Genomic DNA, 18,056 nt, shown 5'->3' on the forward strand with positions numbered 1-18,056 from the left:
AGATTTTCAACGTGTGATTCGGACAGAAATTCGTTACCCGGTTGATTTGTAATTTGTTCTGTTGTCATCTGTTATGTTACTGAATGTAATAAAACAACACATCAATATACTAGAAGAGTAGTAGTAATAGTCTTTCTGTGGGAGACCAAACCACAACTTCAGTGAAGCTTCATTTAAGGTCCATAACATGTCCCATACAGAAATATCTAAAGATCTTGTTAGCTGTGGGTTATGGAGATTATTTTTTTTCCACCAAACTATAACAGAAAAGTAAGAGATTCTCCTGAATTGTATTCCTCAATTCTTCAGGAGTGATTTCAAATCAAGCTCCAAATAAAATAATCTATTGTCGCTAAGAGACTTACAGGTTCATGGAAAGAACAAGTGAGTGGGATTTGGTTGAGTACAAGACAGGCAGAAATTTGATTTGACATTAGGGTGTTTAGCAATTATGAGAAATAACTTGGCAAACTGTGATCTTCATCTAGATAGAATCATGGCAATGTGTAGTTTAACCGCTGACTCTTCACCTCAGCTTTTTGTCTTCACTCTTAACTGGCCATGATCAATATTTGAAATCAAGGGAGTGGAAAGAAGGTCATCATTTGATTAAAATGAGTTTTACTGTGCCATATTGTTGAGTTCATTGCATTGAAACAATCTGAAAGTCCCTTTGTAAACAAACAACAATAATTCCTGAGGGCAAAAGTTCAGAAAATGAAATGATCGCTGCTTCCAGTTCAACCAAACAAGAACAGAACAGAAGGAGTTACATTCTCCTATCCCATCCATCCATTTTCTTTGCCCTTATCCTCACAAGGGTCGCGGGAGTGCTGGAGCCTATCCCAGCCGTCAACAGGCAGGAGGTGGGGTGTACACCTTGAACTGGTTGACATTCTCCTATCCCATTTCAAGTAATACAATTTGAATAGTTTTCCTCATAGTCCATCAAGGACAGAAAGCGGGTATGAAGGCTCTTACCAGTATATTTCATAATTTACTACGTCAAGCTCGACTGGTAGCGCTTTTATTTCTTTTAACAGTGATTGTGTACCCTTCATATTGTAGTTATGTAGCCAGAAAAGAGAAGCAAAATAGAAGTATGCCCTGAAAAAATGTCTGTTCCTGTTTCCTCGCATTCAGGTGTAAGGCTGTGCTGACCGCCACTAAGCCATGGAGGATGGGAAGCCAGTGTGGGCCCCCCACCCCGCCGACGGGTTCCAGCTGGGCACCATTGTCGATATCGGAGCTGACACGCTCACCATAGATCCGCTGAGCCAGAAGGGCAAGGTGGGTCATTGGGCGCACAAAACCAGAAATAAGTATGATGTCATGATGGAGAATTGCAGCATGACCTATTCAGTATATTCAGATGTTTGGCCTGAATAACCACATTTCAGTCTGACCAGGAATAGCAATTTATATTGCCGCTATTATCTATTTTAGAACAGTAAGGACAAAACAACACGTAGTAAATGAAACACGAGAGAGAACACATTTTCACAGGCATGAATAAATAAAGGGAGAGGCAGCAGGTGCCTGATAGTGTTGCCAATGGGAGCTGCTCATTAGACGATGGAAGCCACCTGTTACACCTGAACTGTCACGCCTTGCATTTTTTTTCCCAAGTATTCCCATTAGGGATGGAACAATATCGATATTTCACGGTTCTGTTTTATCACTGTATGAATCTTACAGGACAATAATTGTTGCGATTATAATGGGGAAGATCATGGCATGGCAAGAAGACTCGCGGCAATGGAGGAAGGTTCACGGTATAGCTCGGGAAGAGCAGGAAAACTGAAAAACGTCATTTGTGATATTGTAGGATAATTTATTTCTCTGGGTAGCCTCTGTTTTCATTTAAAATGCTATCCATCCATCCATCCATTTTCTTTGCCGCTTATCCTCATGAGGGTCGTAGGGAGTGCCGGAGCCTATCCCAGCTGCCAACGGGCAGGAGGCAGGGTACACCCTGAACTGGTTGCCAGCCAATCGCAGGGCACACAGAGACAAATAGCCGCACTCACAATCACACCTAGGGGCAATTTAGAGTGTCCAATTAATGTTGCATGTTTTTGGGATGTGGGAGGAAACCGGAGTGCCCGGAGAAAACCCACGCAGGCACGAGGAGAACATGCAAACTCCACACAGACGGGTCTGGGATTGAACCAGGGACCTCAGAACTGTGGGCTCAGTTGTAATGTACTTGCTGCAGGATATGTTGTAACGTGGAGTCGGAATTTTTATTCACGCTCCATGTGATGTTCTTCTGACTTGAGATAAACACTCACTAGTATACCACTAAAGAGTGCCGCTGTAATAACGTGCCGGATCATCTCTTACAGGCAAAACGGTGGTGGCGGCCCACAGAGGGTCAGTTAGCGGCCACCAGGGGCTGGAATATGGCTTCACAAAGCCACTAGCAGAGGATGCCAGCCCGTAGGTTAGCGTTTCCTCAGATAGAGGCTCGTGTGCACAACAAGGCGCCCCTCACCCAATTAGTTGCGATGCGACTCTCAGACTGGCATAGTGGCTGAGGGATTCGGGCACCAGGTTGTTTCTCCCAGTCAGCCAATCGGGGGATTTTTTTTTTTTTTTGACTTACCACCTGGTCACATTTTTATGTGTCTTATTGGTTACGTTTCTACTCTTAATGAGAATGTGGAGCACTGTGGACTAGCTGTATCAGCCTGGCTACGCAGTGTGACTTACATAGCTGGCCCAAAACTAATTTCTCAACACAATGGGTATATATTTTGTATTTTCAATATTAAAAGAAAAACACAATAACGAGGAAGTTTTAATTTTGCGACATTATGATATTGTTGCATCCCCAGTTCCCATCTATACGACTGTTCGTAATCTCCAAGACAAAACAAGTTGTGTGGTAATGAAAAAAAAAAAAAAATCATTTACAAAATAGGGTTGCTGTTAGCAAATAGGAGTCACTGGAGTCACACTCTTAAAAAAATTGGAAGACCAAGTCTGAAACCTTGATTTACTGATAGATTTTGACCCGAGTTTTAACAGTCATCAAATCACTTACTAAAACTGACTCCTACCAGTTGAAGAACATATCCAGAGTGAAGGCTTACATGTGCTAAGGAAAGTAGGAGAAGCTCATCCATGCTATTATCTCAAGTTGACTTGACTATTGCCATGGTCTTCTGACTGGACCCCCCCCCCACCCCCCCAATAAAAATATTAGGCAGCTGCAACTCATTCAGAATGGTGCAACTTTGGTTCTGACCACAACAAAGAGGTCAGACCATATTAATCCAATTCTAAAGTGTTTATACAGGCTCCCAGTAAACTTTAGAATAGATTTTCATGTTTTGCTACGGATCTATAAATCACTAAATGGTTGAAGTCCTGAATGTATGAAAAAAAAATATTAATGAAATATAAACCGGGTAGGTCTCGGAGATCAAAAGACTATGGTAAAATCGCAGACCACACAGTCTAAAGCAAACATGGTGAAGCAGCATTTAGCTATTTTGCATCATACAAATGGAATAACATATCAACACAAGTCATGTAAAGTTTACCAATGAGAATACAAGACCTGAATAGAGTGATTCTGAAGATACCCGTACATATATTAAATGAAAAGGTAGTTTAGTGTATGTGGATGTACAATATAGTTAAACCCTACCATTAACAATGTTGTACTGGTGGTAACCCCCTCAAATTCTTTTCCCACCTGACTGTGTGATCTGAAAGCATCATTCCCGCTGAAGATCTGTCATGACTGAAATTTAATGACCACCGCAATTGGCTAGAATGCACTGAATTATGCCTCACTTGGAACGGCTGTGAACTTGATCGTCAGTTTATGCTTTAGTGCAAAACATAAACTATGATCCATTCAGTGAGGTAATGAAAGGCCCATTGAGTATCTCTCTCGCTCTCTCTTTCTCTCTCTCTTTATTGCAGTGCTGTACTCATTAGTGGCTGAGTTCAGTACACAACCATCGTCCTGGTTTGTCATTTTTATTGTCTAGGCACCTGTCATGTGGCTTTTATTGTGGCCAAATCAAACTGCGCAAAGTGTTTCTCTGTAAACGCTTCCATTCTGTTTTGTGAAAATAAACCATGTGTCAGTTGAGACCGTGCAAAACGGGAACCTGAAGTTAACCCTCGTTTGTCGTTCGTTTGCAATCATGTCGTTGGGTCCGATGGCTTCATGACAATGGTAGAACTCCACCTGGTGACGGTCTCAAACTCCTATGTCTCCAAACGTTTGGTAATGCTGGACAAGAGTACTGACAACGGCAGAATCTTTCAGCTTTAAAGGGGACATGTGGAAAATTTATCAGTAAGAGTGGTTGAAATTCCAGAGTGAGAGAATCAATTTGAAATGGCGGCTGAAGCGCAATTATACCAGGCCAAAAGCAACTGCAATGACACGGATTGGCATTAACTCACGGTTTTACCATTATTATCTCCAATATGAATAATCTCATAGAAGTGTTTGGTGATGTAAAATGGGGAAAGAAAAAAAAGTGTTTTTTATAACGTTTAAGGCACCCCAAATTTCAAAGTTAAGGAACTCCAAATTTTACAACCTTCAAAGCGATTCAGGTTACACTGTACTGTACTTGTGAATTTACTCCAGCTAATTGTGAAATTGGGAGTCTGTCTTATTTTAACACTGCATAAAGTTTATTGGTTTCGCACAGGACCAGCACAGAGTGTTGCCATCATCTTGCACACTCAATCAGTCAGGTGTCCCAATCCAGTTGCACTTGACACCAAATTATTCATCATACTGCCATGTCTGCCCTTGTTTCTCTCATGGCTCGCTTGATCAATTGAGTTTATTTCCATTAACGCTCCACTTGCCCGGGAACGTGTTCCTCCAGATGCCATCACCGTACCTCTTATATTAAAATATGAAGTATGTTTCGATATGTACCCTGCGATTGACTGGCAACCACTTCAGTCTGTAGTCCGCCATTCGTCCAACGTGAGCTGGGATAGGCTCCAGCACTCCCTCAACCCTTATAAGGATCAGCAGCTTGGAAAATGGTGATGGGGATGAATGATTCATGATTATGCATTGATTGAGTTATTTTTTTTTAGGTTTGATTTCACTCTCTTTTCCAGAACTCAAATGAACAATTATACACACACACACGCACACAAGTTTCAATAAAACTTTACATCCACCTGTTGCCATTCAAACAACAGAAAACTATCTATAAATGCTCATGTAAATTGGGTGCCTTGGCTCAATAAAAGATTGGATAGTAATATTAAACCCTGCGCAGGCGACTACATTCTTTACAACAGATTAATAAAATGTTCTACCCATCCCATGACAGACGTTCCTTTCTCCAATAAACCAAGTGTTCCCAGCTGAGGATGACGTCAACAAACATGTTGAGGACAACTGTAAGTTAAACCTTGTGCTGTGTTTAGCTCTCTAGCTGTTGTCATCCATCCAAACACAATTTGCGTTGTCTTTTCAGGCTCCCTGATGTATTTGAATGAAGCCACTCTCCTCAACAACGTTAAAGTGCGATACAACAAGGAACATATCTATGTATGTCTTTTTTTATGCTCTTACACTGACTCGACTCTCTATGCTACCTTACCTCACATCTGCATTACAAAAGCTCACTGAAAGTTAGAAGGCGGAGACGGGGGGGGGGGGGGGATTTCTATCATCAATCAAAGGGCGGAAAGGGCCAGGTGGTAAAGAGGAAGGGGCGATTATCTGAGGGTGACGGAGTGACTGTCAAACAGTATACCGATCCCAGTCACTCACTTAAGAAATGAGGGACAGCCGGTAAATGGGAAAATAAAGGCAAGGAAACAAGTCAAGGTGGTTTCTCTGACATCTTTTGTCTCACAAAGATTCTCTCATTTATGTTTGGCCGTTCTAATCTGCCTTTTATTGTTTCTTTTGCAGACTTACGTGGCCAATATATTGATAGCTGTCAATCCTTACTATGACATCCCCAAACTGTACGGCCCTGAAGCCATCAAGTTATACCAAGGGAAATCTTTGGGGACTCGGCCCCCCCACGTCTATGCAATAGGTGAGCGCTCACACCTTTAAAAAAAATGTACGTATATGATGAATGTGTTTGAGTGGTCACAAATAAAAAGCTAAGGTAACTGTTATATGGTAATACAGGGAGTCCTCGGGTTAAGACGGTCTTGACCTGAGACGTTTCGACTTTACAAAACAACTTGAACGTCGACCAGCACCACGGAACAGATTCTGTTCAACATTGGAGATTCCACTTGAACGCTATATAGTTAAACATAATAGCCAATTTTTTGTTATGTCAGTGCTATGACAACATGATGTTGATATATGGAAAGTATATTAGTAAGCCACAAAACTGAATAATTTCCAAAGTATGTATTGCCTAATTGTTGCAGTTCGGAGTATCCTGTTTTTGGCGCAGAAGGTTTACTTCGTGATGTTTTTTGTTTGATTATATTTGTCTCTTACTTTAGCTGACAAAGCCTACAGGGACATGAAGGTACTAAAAATGAGTCAGTCCATCATTGTTTCCGGTGAATCGGGTGCTGGCAAAACTGAAAACACCAAGTTTGTCCTCAGGTATGATTCTTAAAAAGAAAATGCATTTTGCCCTCTAACTCCATTGTCATTGTCTCTTAACTGCGTCTCCATCCTCTAGATATCTAACCACAACTTATGGAAGTGGTCAAGATATCGATGAGAGAATTGTTGAAGGTAAAAATACATGAACAAGGAACTCGATGTAGTGCAGATGGCCAATGTGATCTTGACTGTACAGTGTGTTCGTCCCGCTTCAGCAAATCCCCTCTTGGAGGCATTTGGAAATGCTAAGACAGTCCGGAATAACAACAGCAGTCGCTTTGGGAAGTTTGTCGAAATCCACTTCAATGAGAAGGTGATAAAAGATGAAATCTTTTTGTTCAGTTCGCTATTCTGTGTGTAGGCCGAGAAAATTGAATCTCTGTGGTTTTCCTCTCATGTTCCCAGAATGCGGTTGTCGGTGGATTTGTCTCCCATTATTTGCTGGAGAAATCAAGGATTTGCATGCAAAGTAATGATGAGAGGAACTACCACATTTTCTACAGGCTTTGCGCCGGAGCGTCTGAGGATATCAAGGAAAAACTGCACCTCGACTCCCCGGACAGCTTCAGAGTTAGTCCATTCCCTGTTTAATTTTTATGTACATTAAAATGGAATATGAGGGCTTACAATTCACCCAGTTATGAAATGAAGTCATAATTTTAATATAACCTCTTTTTCTTCTAATATATAATTGTGTTCTCGTTAAATAACGTTTTCTTCATAACGTTAAATTTTATTTTCTAAAATGTTGACTTTATTCATGTAATTTTTAGTCATATTACAACTTTATCCAGCTATCAGTTTTGTATGGATTATCCTGTTCATGGTCAAAATACAACTTTATTCATATTGCTACTTAATCCTCATATTACAACTTTTTTTCCTCAACAATTTTTTGTCTGATCATCTTTCTTTCAATATGAAAGGCCACTAGATGTCAGAATGGAACATTTTAGTCATATTGTATTATAATCTCTCCATCAATTTTCTATGGGGTTTGGGCAACTCTATTATCCTCAACCTGTTTTCTCCAACTCCAGATCTTCATAATTTGGAAATAAAATGTGATTTCTAAATTGAATAACTTTAGAGCACTAATCATCTGAAGGGGTGCATACTCAGAAAATCATATTACGGTAAACTTGCTCATCCCAGGCACAGCATGTTCATTTATTTGCCAAAATAATAATGCAAACAAGCAGCTAATTCTGTAATTAATTCAGCTTTCTAAGTGACAGCAACATCAAAAGATGGAATTCATATTATTGCGCTGCAATCAACTATGAGAGGCAATATGTACAGGTGAGAGGAAGTCTTCTCCATGCTGACAATCGATAGGAATACAATATCTGCCTCAGGTTTTCACACAAGGGTGAAAAATGTGTTCATGCTAAGTTTAGGTTTAATTATGAATAGATAATTGTTTCTGAAAATCTGAAATGTTTTTCTTTCTACGTTGCAGTATTTGAGCCGAGGCTGCACCAGATATTTTGCCAGCACAAACTCTGATAAGCAAATCATGCAGAACCGCAAGAGTCCTGAGGTAAAGTCAGTTTCACTGCTTGCATTTATTAGCTTTGCAAAAAAAAAAATAATAATAATAAATGCCTGCTATCCTTTCCAATGAAGTAAATTGTTTTCCTGACCATGATAAGAGAGGGAGGAGTGCTGAGAGCACAATATCAGCAGCAAAGGCTAAAATGTAAAGCATGTTTGCTCAATATTTATTTGATGAATAATGTACAACACAAACTGGAACCTGTGCTCTTGTTGACTTGAACCATGGAGGAGATACAGAAAATAATATCTTCAAACTATTGAATATACAATTGTGACGCAGTATGTTGCACTCCGCAAGTAAATCAAGGCAGTATTTTAGTTCCTGAGAGTTGGATTATATGGTGAAATATCAGTAAACGAAGAAACATTCCATTCTAGTCATGAAATGTGAATTGAGTGGTACCTGTTACTCTCTGTTACGGATGGGGATCGGTTATTGATGAATTAATCTTGTTGAATTCTGTGTGAAATGGATGTATTCTTGGTGCCTTGAGAATGGAGTACAATACTTAACGTGCATGTAATTAGCAGATACACTTGATTCCGACCCAGAAAGTGTGCTGTCAAAAAAAAAAGACCAAAGTGACATCAGTTATGGGAAGCTGAGCTACGTCCACAAGGAATTATGGCTTAATGCACCAGACACAATTTTTAGGCTCCATACAACACTAGCACAGAACCAGGAGATGAAGAAATTCAGTTTCCCATCCCATTGGGATTAAGAAAATTTAAATAGATTGATGGTTAATTTCCCATAAAGGCCTCAAGACCATTAGTCAAATGTCCATCCCTATGCTCGATTGGTCGGTGTTGGACTCGATGTCCTTTGCTTTCAGAACCATTATTTTCTACAATTTCCATGTTGCAACATGTTATTGTCTTAGGTGCATTTTTATAAGGTCTAATAAGTCAATATTTACCCATCCTGCATCGTATTTGTGATGAAAAGGACAATAAGGTGATGTCTGAGATTTATTGTACTTTATATTAAATAGAGCATTATTTTTCCTTCATGCTATTGTTTGTGCTGCAGATGTGAAGAAGTGCATGCCGGGTGGTGCCTTTTCTGATTTTTCTGGTTTTGCTGTGTTTAAACTTTCAATTTAGAATAGTACAAATACACAACTTTAATTCCTTAGGGGTTAGAGGGTACTTACAGTTCCACTGTCATGAAATGCATGATTTTTAGTATGTTATTAATGGGGAAAAAAAGGCAGCCGAAATGGACCCATCCGATTTCATAACATGATTTTGATGTATATGGCTTTTTGTAACTCCTGCCATGAAAATCCTCTCGAGGGAATTGTTTTGGAGAAGAAGCAGGAAGTGACGTTAACAGCAGCAGCACACTCAGGCAGGCTCGTATGTTTATACTAGTTTTACCTGTTGGAAGGGAGGTCTTTGTTCCTTCGGGTTAGCCAAAATGCCGGCTGAGTACGCTACATACTGTCATACTGTCGGGGAGTCTGTTGTTAGGTAGAAGTGATCCGCATATCATCTAAATATGCCTCTAAACGCCCCGGTCACTTTACTCGATTATGAGATGTTGTCTTCTTTGAAAAGACCTTCCGTGTCCCATAGCAAGTCCCACTACGTGTTTTCAACGGCAAATGTCCCGGTGTAACGTCTGCTGATGACGTTGCAGGCAATATGGCTACCACTTGGATGTCGGGTGAGACTTCCGCAACTTTGCGCGTGGATGACGAGCTCTCCGCTCATATTTATTTTTTCGTATAGACATTGAAGTGAATAATGTTGTATGTATTTTTCATTACGATATCTATTTTAGAATGTTTGTAGGTATGACAGTGGAGCTTTAACAATAAAGTCATCGTGGAGCAGCCCCTCGTTAATTCTGATTGTGTGGTGAAGCCATCACATTTCACACTGCATGCCTCTTCTCGCATTACTTATGCATGAACTGAATGAAATAAGCTCAGGTAGTCCATTTGGAAGAAGTCCGTTTGGTGTGTGCTGTTTAGGGTTGGGATATGGTGCGCTGATGAAAGCATTGAAGTATAAAACACTTCACACACTTTATTTCCATAATGACTTTCTCCTGCGGTTCTATCTGCAGCATGTGAATGTGGGCGCACTCAAGGACCCGCTTCTCGACGACCAGGGTGACTTTAATAGGATGTGCGTGGCCATGAAGAAGATTGGCCTGGATGACACAGAGAAACTGGACCTGTTCAGGGTGGTTGCTGGCGTTCTGCACCTCGGCAACATTGATTTTGAGGAAACGGGAAGTAGCTCAGGTTGTACAAATTAGATTATAAAGAACTTTTAAGTCGTTAATTTACATTTTATTTGGTTTTATTTTCAAAGAATAATTATATATATCTTTTTAATTATTCAGTTTAATTTACACGTTTTTAAACGTACATTTTTTTCCACCTATATCTTGCATTTTATTTCAGTTTAGATATTTACATTCATATTGAAATTAATTTTAAATTAAATGTAGCTTGTTTTTTCTTTTTTAATTAATTTCTTTATTAGATGTTTAAATTGAAGTTCAGTTTCATGTAATACAGTATTAAAAAACAAAAGTAGGACCATAGCGCAATTAAATAATTTTATAATAAATCTGATGTGTTTTTTTCGTATGTTGCAGGGGGCTGCGTTCTGAAGAATCAATCCAGACGTACTCTGGAGTATTGCGCTGATCTGCTGGGTCTGGACCAGGATGATTTGAAGGTCAGCCTCACAACGAGGGTCATGCTCACGACGGCAGGGGGCGGCAAAGGAACAGTTATCAAGTAAGACCTGACGCATTGTGGTCTGCCACATGATATATGAATTTGCTCAAGGCAGAAAGGCCATTAGAGAGCCAAAAATCATTTTAAAAAGAATTGTAAATTCATGAAAGAAGTAGAGGAGGTAGAGATTTTTTTTTCTTCAAGGCTTTAAAATATTGACAAAAGGTTGATTGCGTCTGTTCCATTGATAATGTCCTTTTGGACTTTCAGACATTCATTAGGCGCACAAGTACTCATAAAACTAAAATAGTGGTACAGATGTCTTGCTTATTGGATTTTATCCATATATCCCTTATTTAGCACTTAACAGTCCATACTAACATGTACATGTATAGGAGATGCGGGGTTTGAGTGATCTGACCGGGCTTGGTCAATTAATATTTGAAGAGGGCCAGATGCTGGCCTGGCCTGGAAGTGTTTCCCCAATATGAATAATGGATCTGGTATCTGAGGAGAAAGCCAAGTGGAGCTTAAACACCATGCAAAAAAAAAAAGGCCTCCGTTTTCAGGAGGAGGGAGGCGGGGCCTGCCTTTGTCAGAAAGCCCCAGACTGATTCACGCTGCCTTGGGGAGTTTGACTGCAGCATAAAGCAGTGGACGCTGTTATTGTATCACTCATGGCTGAATCTCTCTCCAGAGGGGATGTGAAACATTGCCACGGATAAAAATGCTTGTCAGATCTCTCTAACATTGGATGCGTGTTATACGACCTGCGGCATTTAAATTGCGCTGTTACAAAATGGAGAAAGTGAACGATCGGCATACTCATGACTGACTTTTTTTTTTTTTTTTTTTTAACAGAGAACTGAGTGGGAAAATGTAAAAAAGATCCATGATGGCTAAGATCCACATATATTAATATTAAATTCCCCCCCAGTTCTCCCAGCTAGAATATCCAAGTTGAACTCTGTGTCACTGTGGGCTTGCGCTTTGTCCTCACCATCAACCCTGATAAATAATGAATTAAAAAAAATGTCTTAAAATGCCATCTGAAAGTCAAGTGAAGTTCAAGGTTCACAGTGCGCTTTCCATTCATCTTTGGCGAAGAAATTTGACTTGAAACTTGACTGCTATGCAAAAAAAAAAAAAAAACTGCCAAAGAGATGACAACAACCCGCAGCAGTTTTTTGGATACAAAAAATGTTTCTTACTTTCTACATAAAGGTAATTAAATGTAGAGCTGGCTGTCCCACTTCCAGGCTGCCTGTCTTACCATATCATGTGCCCCTCTAGGGTCCCGCTAAAGGTGGAACAAGCTAACAATGCCCGCGATGCCCTTGCCAAGGCGGTGTACAGCCGCCTCTTTGATCATGTGGTCAAACGGGTGAACCAGTGTTTCCCTTTCAAGTCGTCCTCAAGCTTCATCGGGGTGCTCGACATCGCTGGCTTTGGTAAATCAAAGAAGAAGAAGAAAAAAAAATGCAGTCAAATGAAGAGTGACTAAATGCTTCTTCCAAATAATGACCTGAAGCAGTTTTGTAGTTCAGTGGAACCTCCAATTTTTTTTCTATGATGCAATCATAACTTTCAAGAACTTCTAATTTCATTTTGAAAAATTCCCACAGGAAATAATGCGTAGGGTATTAAACTGTCATCATCATAAAACTTCGGTAGTGGTACAGGAAGCATTTTTAAATAACACTTTCGCAATCCTCGCTCTCGGTCAAGCATAAATATTTTTTTTACCTCTGCATAATTGAAAAATAAAATACTCGCGGTGGCACGGTGGCTCAGCTGGCAAAGCGTTGGCCACACAGTTCTGAAGTCCTGGGTTCAATCCCGGCCCCGCCTGTGTGGAGTTTGCATGTTCTCCCAGTGCCTGCCTGGGTTTCCTTTGGGCACTCTGGTTTCCTCCCACATCCCAAAAACATGCAACATTAATTGGACACTCTAAATTGCCCATAGGTGTGATTGTGAGTGTGGCTGTTTGTCTCTACGTGCCTTGCGATTGGCTGGCAACCAATTCAGGGTGTACCCCACCTCCTGCCCCTTGACAGCTGGGATAGGCTCCGGCACTCTCCGCAACCCTCGTGAGGATAAGCGGCAAAAGAAAATGGATGGATGGATAAAATACTAACACTGAAGACAGAAATGTAATGGCGATGGAATGGAAAGATGTTTGTGCCTAGTCACATTATTATATCATTCAAGTCTTCTTATTTTAGTTCCATTATTGGCGTCGTGAACAAGTGTTAAAGCGAAGGATGAGTAGTCTTGTGTGGTGTATATGTGCATTCATGAGAGTATCTGCTTGGTAGAATTCATCTTTGATTAAATTGTATTCCTCCTTCAGTGACATTAAATTGTTCACCTTTGCTTTCAGTAGTACCCCTTTGTGCTAATGCCAGATAAAAAGACAATAATTTTTGTAGTTAATCCTGAGTATCAAAATGCTTGGGAGGGGATCCACTATAGAGTACTTTCTTTTGAATTAATTCTCATGTGCGAAATCTATCATGTGTCTTTCGGAAATAAATTAGAATGTGTATACAAAGATAATCTCACGAAATGGAGGTAAATGTGACATGTGCCCAAGTTGTTGTTTTTTTTTTTGCACACTTTTCATCCATTCATGCTGTGATCTTCCCTTTTCTCAGAGTACTTTGAGCACAACAGCTTTGAGCAGTTCTGCATCAATTACTGCAATGAGAAATTACAGCAGTTCTTCAACGAGCGCATCCTGAAAGAGGTAAATAGGGAGCGCCTTTTAATCGCCTGCAGAAATTCTTTGCTGTCGTGTCACAAACTCACAACTTATTCACACTTTTTAAGTGCAGCAGGACACAGTGGATGACATCCCCCCACCCGTACTGTATTTGTCTCTATGTGTTCCCGACAAAATTACAATGCTAATTTCCCAGGGGATGTGATGAGACTTCTTTCTCTCCTGTGATCTCTTAATGTGATTTTCTTCTAAGAGCTCCAATTAAAGGAGTACAGTTTTGAAGTTTCTTCAGGCACTTTCAGCCATTTATAATGGACTTTTCAGACTACTTTTGGACTTTTTGTGCAGGAACAAGAGCTCTATCAAAGGGAAGGACTGGGAGTGAACGAAGTGCATTATGTTGACAACCAGGACTGCATTGGTAGGTTCACTTTGAATCTGTGGAAAACAGGGACATTCCACAAAGAAAATATGTTTAAATAATTGCTGTTATATCATGAACGCGGGAGTCATCACAATGTGACTGACTGTGCTATATAGATTTTTTTTTTTTTTGTACAATTGCAATTTTACCATCTAATTTTTTTTCTGTAAATTGTGACTTCATTTCAAATATCATTATTGTTTTATAATCCTCACAGTGTACGCATTAGTTGTAAGAACTACATCTACCATACATGGCAAAAGTCTTGATTCACTGAGGAACATTTAGTTCTCAATTGGTGACACAATTTCTAACAGAGATTCTCATTAACTATCGATTGTTGCTCTTTGTGACCCTGTTAGTTTTGGCTGATTATTCTTTCACCAACCAAAGACTTTTCCAGTTTCTAGCTATTTACATACTGTATGCTGTTTCTATTTTTCAAGCAAAATGGAGCATCTGTGTCCATTTTATGCCAGAACAGTTTTACTTTGTCACAGTGGAGGTTTTAAGTTGCTGATGTGGTTTCTTAGTGTTATAGTTTGACTATTGAAAATCAGAGTCCATTCCTTAAACAGAAACAAATTTAAAAAAAAAAAAAAGCCAAAGCACTAACTGTAAACAAAAATTAGATCATTACATATCTGCAACAATGAAACATTAGCTACGTATGAGTGTTGTATGGTGCTGTAGTGCTATATCCTGTGAGGACAAGGACAGGACAAGATAGGGCAGGACAAGATAGGACAGGACAAGGTTCGTGAACCCGGCTGTACAAATGAAACATGCTACGATTGACTATAAATTATAAACATCTACAGGATGAGGGGATACCCAAGCAATTTGCATATTCTGTTATTTGTCGCAATCAGTGAGTGGCTCCATTGCCAGCGAAACATTCCCAGGGCTGCCTGGGAACATGTGCATGTGAATAGTCACCATTTCGCATGCACAGAGACTGACAGAAGTCCTGTAATTGCTGGGCCTGCCCTCGGAGGGTGAGGACCCCGCCCAACGAATCGAGGGGCGGGATCGGGCCAAGGGGTTCACCCAGGAGCATCCCGGTGGACGGGACATATCACACACAGAGGGAGCCAGGGTGGGCTGCCGGTTCCACCGAGCGCCCCGTCAACTGGCCAACGCCACCCAAAGGAAAGCCGCCCGAGCCCGCAATGCAGCCATTCCCTGGCCAGCCCGAGATTGGGAGCATGTCCTTTGTTCATTGAAAAGGAGGGCGGATAGGGGCACCCAACAAGGGAATGATAGTGTAAATAATTTAACTGAATAAGGCAATTTAATTTGAAATGGGTTTTCAAAATATTTGAACTGAAAAGGAAACACATCCTCTTGTTAGTATAAATAAACCAATACAGAATAATGGAAAGTGACCTTTTCCCATAGATTATAGAATACGTAAATATCCGATGAGAGTAACAATACACTAATCCAAAAGCCGCTTTTGAGGGTTCACTGATATCTTATTCTACATTCCCCTGCTTGTGATTTTCAAAAAGGGACCAGACACTCAGTTTTTTTTAAATGCCAAAAATCAGTCATGCATACAGGACTAAGTGCAGTAACCGGATATTTTTACATTTGGTGGCCTTCTGGCATTAAAAAAGCCACTTGGACAACACCCGGGGACATTTAAGATTTAGGTATGCTATGTGGGTTAAGATATGCAAATTCTGCAAGAGTGGGGAAAAAAAAAACATAGTTTGTATGCATAAACTGTCCGAGGACCCGACATTAGAGCCACACGCACCCCAGTACTAAGGAGGCTTGAAGTATGACATCAGTTCGCCCACGAGGGTTTCATTTAGACCATTATTCTCGCTCAGACTTCTGTCAGAAAGGCAAAAGTCTACCTGTCACTATGACAAAAGCGCAGATTTCTCATTATCCACGAAATGTGCGTCTGAAGGGAGGCCATATAATGAATGAATCATTGCAGCTTTTGTGGATTCTTTATTGGGACATGAAGGCGGGAAAAATGATACAATCTTGTTTCTTGTTGTCCCACATGTCAAGTAAATTCTGGAATTAATAGGATGGAGTAGCCCGTGTACCAAAGTGAAGTATTTTGATTTGTATTTCAAAGGCTGCGATTATTCAGGTGTGAGGTTAACTGACAGCCGTGAATAACATTTATGACTTGCAAATGACCATTTTTGGCCGCGCATTAATTCGCTCATCAGTCTTCAGGATTCATGCACAGGTGCTTGATCATGCAAATTTTTCTGGGAGGTCGTTGGCTATTAGATTATATTCCAAACACAGGATGCCATATGAATAATTCAGCCACGATACTAAATGAGCAGCCTGTTGAGCACGTTTTTGTGCTTTGAATATTCACACGGGCGGGACATTTCTAATACAGGTTACAAGATTCCGGTTTGCTAATAGATCGTCGTTTATTTGCAGATCTCGTCGAAGCCAAACTGGTTGGCATACTGGACATTCTGGATGAAGAGAACCGTCTTCCTCAGCCCAGCGACCAACACTTTGCACTGGCTGTTCACAGCAAGCATAAAGAGCACTTCAGACTTACGGTTCCACATTTTGACTCCTTGCGCCTCAACAGACACACACACACACACATCTCATTGTCTTTTATCACCATTCTCTCGTATTGTGTGTCCAGTGAGATCCACTCTACGTTAGATTCATCTTTTTGATCATTACTACCAGAGCTGTGTGGTCCGACACTTACATGACTAAGGCGCCCACTTACTCCCTGCCTTTGTTCATCTTCGTTGCACTTGTTTGTTTCAGCCTTCTCTTTGCAGGCTTGAAATCCTGTTAGAATGCATTCTCCTATTAAAGGAACTCATTAAATATTTTCTTTGAAAAAGGTAACCATATATCGATGGAAACTGTTGATAACCAAAACAGCAACTTCCCGGACATTTAAACATTTTCTCAGATTAAGTGAAAAGTGTGAAGTCTTACCTGCTGCCACTTTAAATTAGATACCTGCATAGCATTACAACATTCAGATTAAGCACTCTTTCCAGTTTGCCTAAGATTGATTGTTCATTTTTTCCCATTAAACGGCAGTTTCATTTTCCATAATTCTAGGTTTACTATGAGTAGCGCCTCTCAAGTATACAATACAGTAGTGCCTTGGTTCTTGAACACAATCCATTGCAGAAGGTTTGTTGAAAACCAAAACGTTCAAAAACCAAAGCATGTTTTCCCATTACAATGAATGGAAAATGAAATAATCTGTTCCAAGCCTAAAAAAAGTTTGTCATTTTTTTTTTTTAGATTTTTCCTGATAATAAACTGCATAGTAGAAATACATGTATATTTTAAATATTTTATATAATTAAATCATTTAAGAAATATATTTATTGTTTTGCTTAAAATGTATGCTTTAGCCTGGTAGAGAATGCTAGGCTGGGAGTAGCAATACCGTATCTGTAGCGACTCGGCCCCCAGTCTTGTAAACCTTTTTTTATTAACAAAAGTGCGGAAAAACTTTAAACAACCAATAATGAGAGGTGAAAAAAAACATTGTTTTTTATTTGCACAGAAAGTACATAACATGTAAAAAAAAATAATAACAATAATAACTTGTGCATTTATCCCCTCTCCAAAAGGTCTAAATAATATTTCCCCTTATGAGTTAATGTCATCCTAATTTAAATAACCAATCTACCATATAAACTCCCCACTTTTTTTTTTTTAACTGTCTTGCACATAGTCAAATAATAGACCTGGTTATGTAACAAAAAGTGTGAACATTTAATAACATTTAATAAAAAAAGGATGGGAAATCAAATATCTATACACGGCAAACAGTCAAATAGACAAAGTCAACATAACGGGTACACGATGCAAACCCAAGCTAATCTGACTTAACTTACTTTAAGGGCCCAAACAAATATGAACATAGCCGACAAAACAAAAGAAATTCAAGCCCCAATGTCCCTGCAGTGTTTCAGACGTCGAGGGTTGTGTCCAATGGTCCAGCCTCATCCTTGTCCTCACGGTCCGATCCGGTGCAAAGCTATTTCCTTGTGCTCCAATGCAGGCCTCGCTAGTGTTGGCTTG

The 18,056-nt window shown here is 40.0% G+C and overlaps 1 protein-coding gene across 2 annotated transcripts in view; it reads left to right on the forward strand.

Moving 5' to 3' along the window:
- Window positions 1-18,056, forward strand: part of myo6b (myosin VIb) — a 52,051-nt gene that overhangs the window by 2,966 nt on the left and 31,029 nt on the right. For both annotated transcript variants that reach the window (XM_061844108.1, XM_061844110.1), the window contains exons 2-16: window positions 1,144-1,290; window positions 5,331-5,400; window positions 5,478-5,551; window positions 5,921-6,050; window positions 6,478-6,583; window positions 6,663-6,718; window positions 6,802-6,899; window positions 6,992-7,156; window positions 8,049-8,129; window positions 10,224-10,404; window positions 10,764-10,908; window positions 12,142-12,299; window positions 13,506-13,597; window positions 13,922-13,994; window positions 16,422-16,549. In XM_061844108.1, the coding sequence (XP_061700092.1) occupies window positions 1,174-1,290; window positions 5,331-5,400; window positions 5,478-5,551; window positions 5,921-6,050; window positions 6,478-6,583; window positions 6,663-6,718; window positions 6,802-6,899; window positions 6,992-7,156; window positions 8,049-8,129; window positions 10,224-10,404; window positions 10,764-10,908; window positions 12,142-12,299; window positions 13,506-13,597; window positions 13,922-13,994; window positions 16,422-16,549 (1,674 nt within the window). In that variant the 5' untranslated portion in view covers window positions 1,144-1,173. The remainder of the gene's footprint in view (window positions 1-1,143; window positions 1,291-5,330; window positions 5,401-5,477; window positions 5,552-5,920; window positions 6,051-6,477; window positions 6,584-6,662; window positions 6,719-6,801; window positions 6,900-6,991; window positions 7,157-8,048; window positions 8,130-10,223; window positions 10,405-10,763; window positions 10,909-12,141; window positions 12,300-13,505; window positions 13,598-13,921; window positions 13,995-16,421; window positions 16,550-18,056) is intronic.

This window comes from Syngnathoides biaculeatus, chromosome 15 (assembly GCF_019802595.1).
Source record: "Syngnathoides biaculeatus isolate LvHL_M chromosome 15, ASM1980259v1, whole genome shotgun sequence".
Classification (NCBI taxonomy): domain Eukaryota; kingdom Metazoa; phylum Chordata; class Actinopteri; order Syngnathiformes; family Syngnathidae; genus Syngnathoides; species Syngnathoides biaculeatus.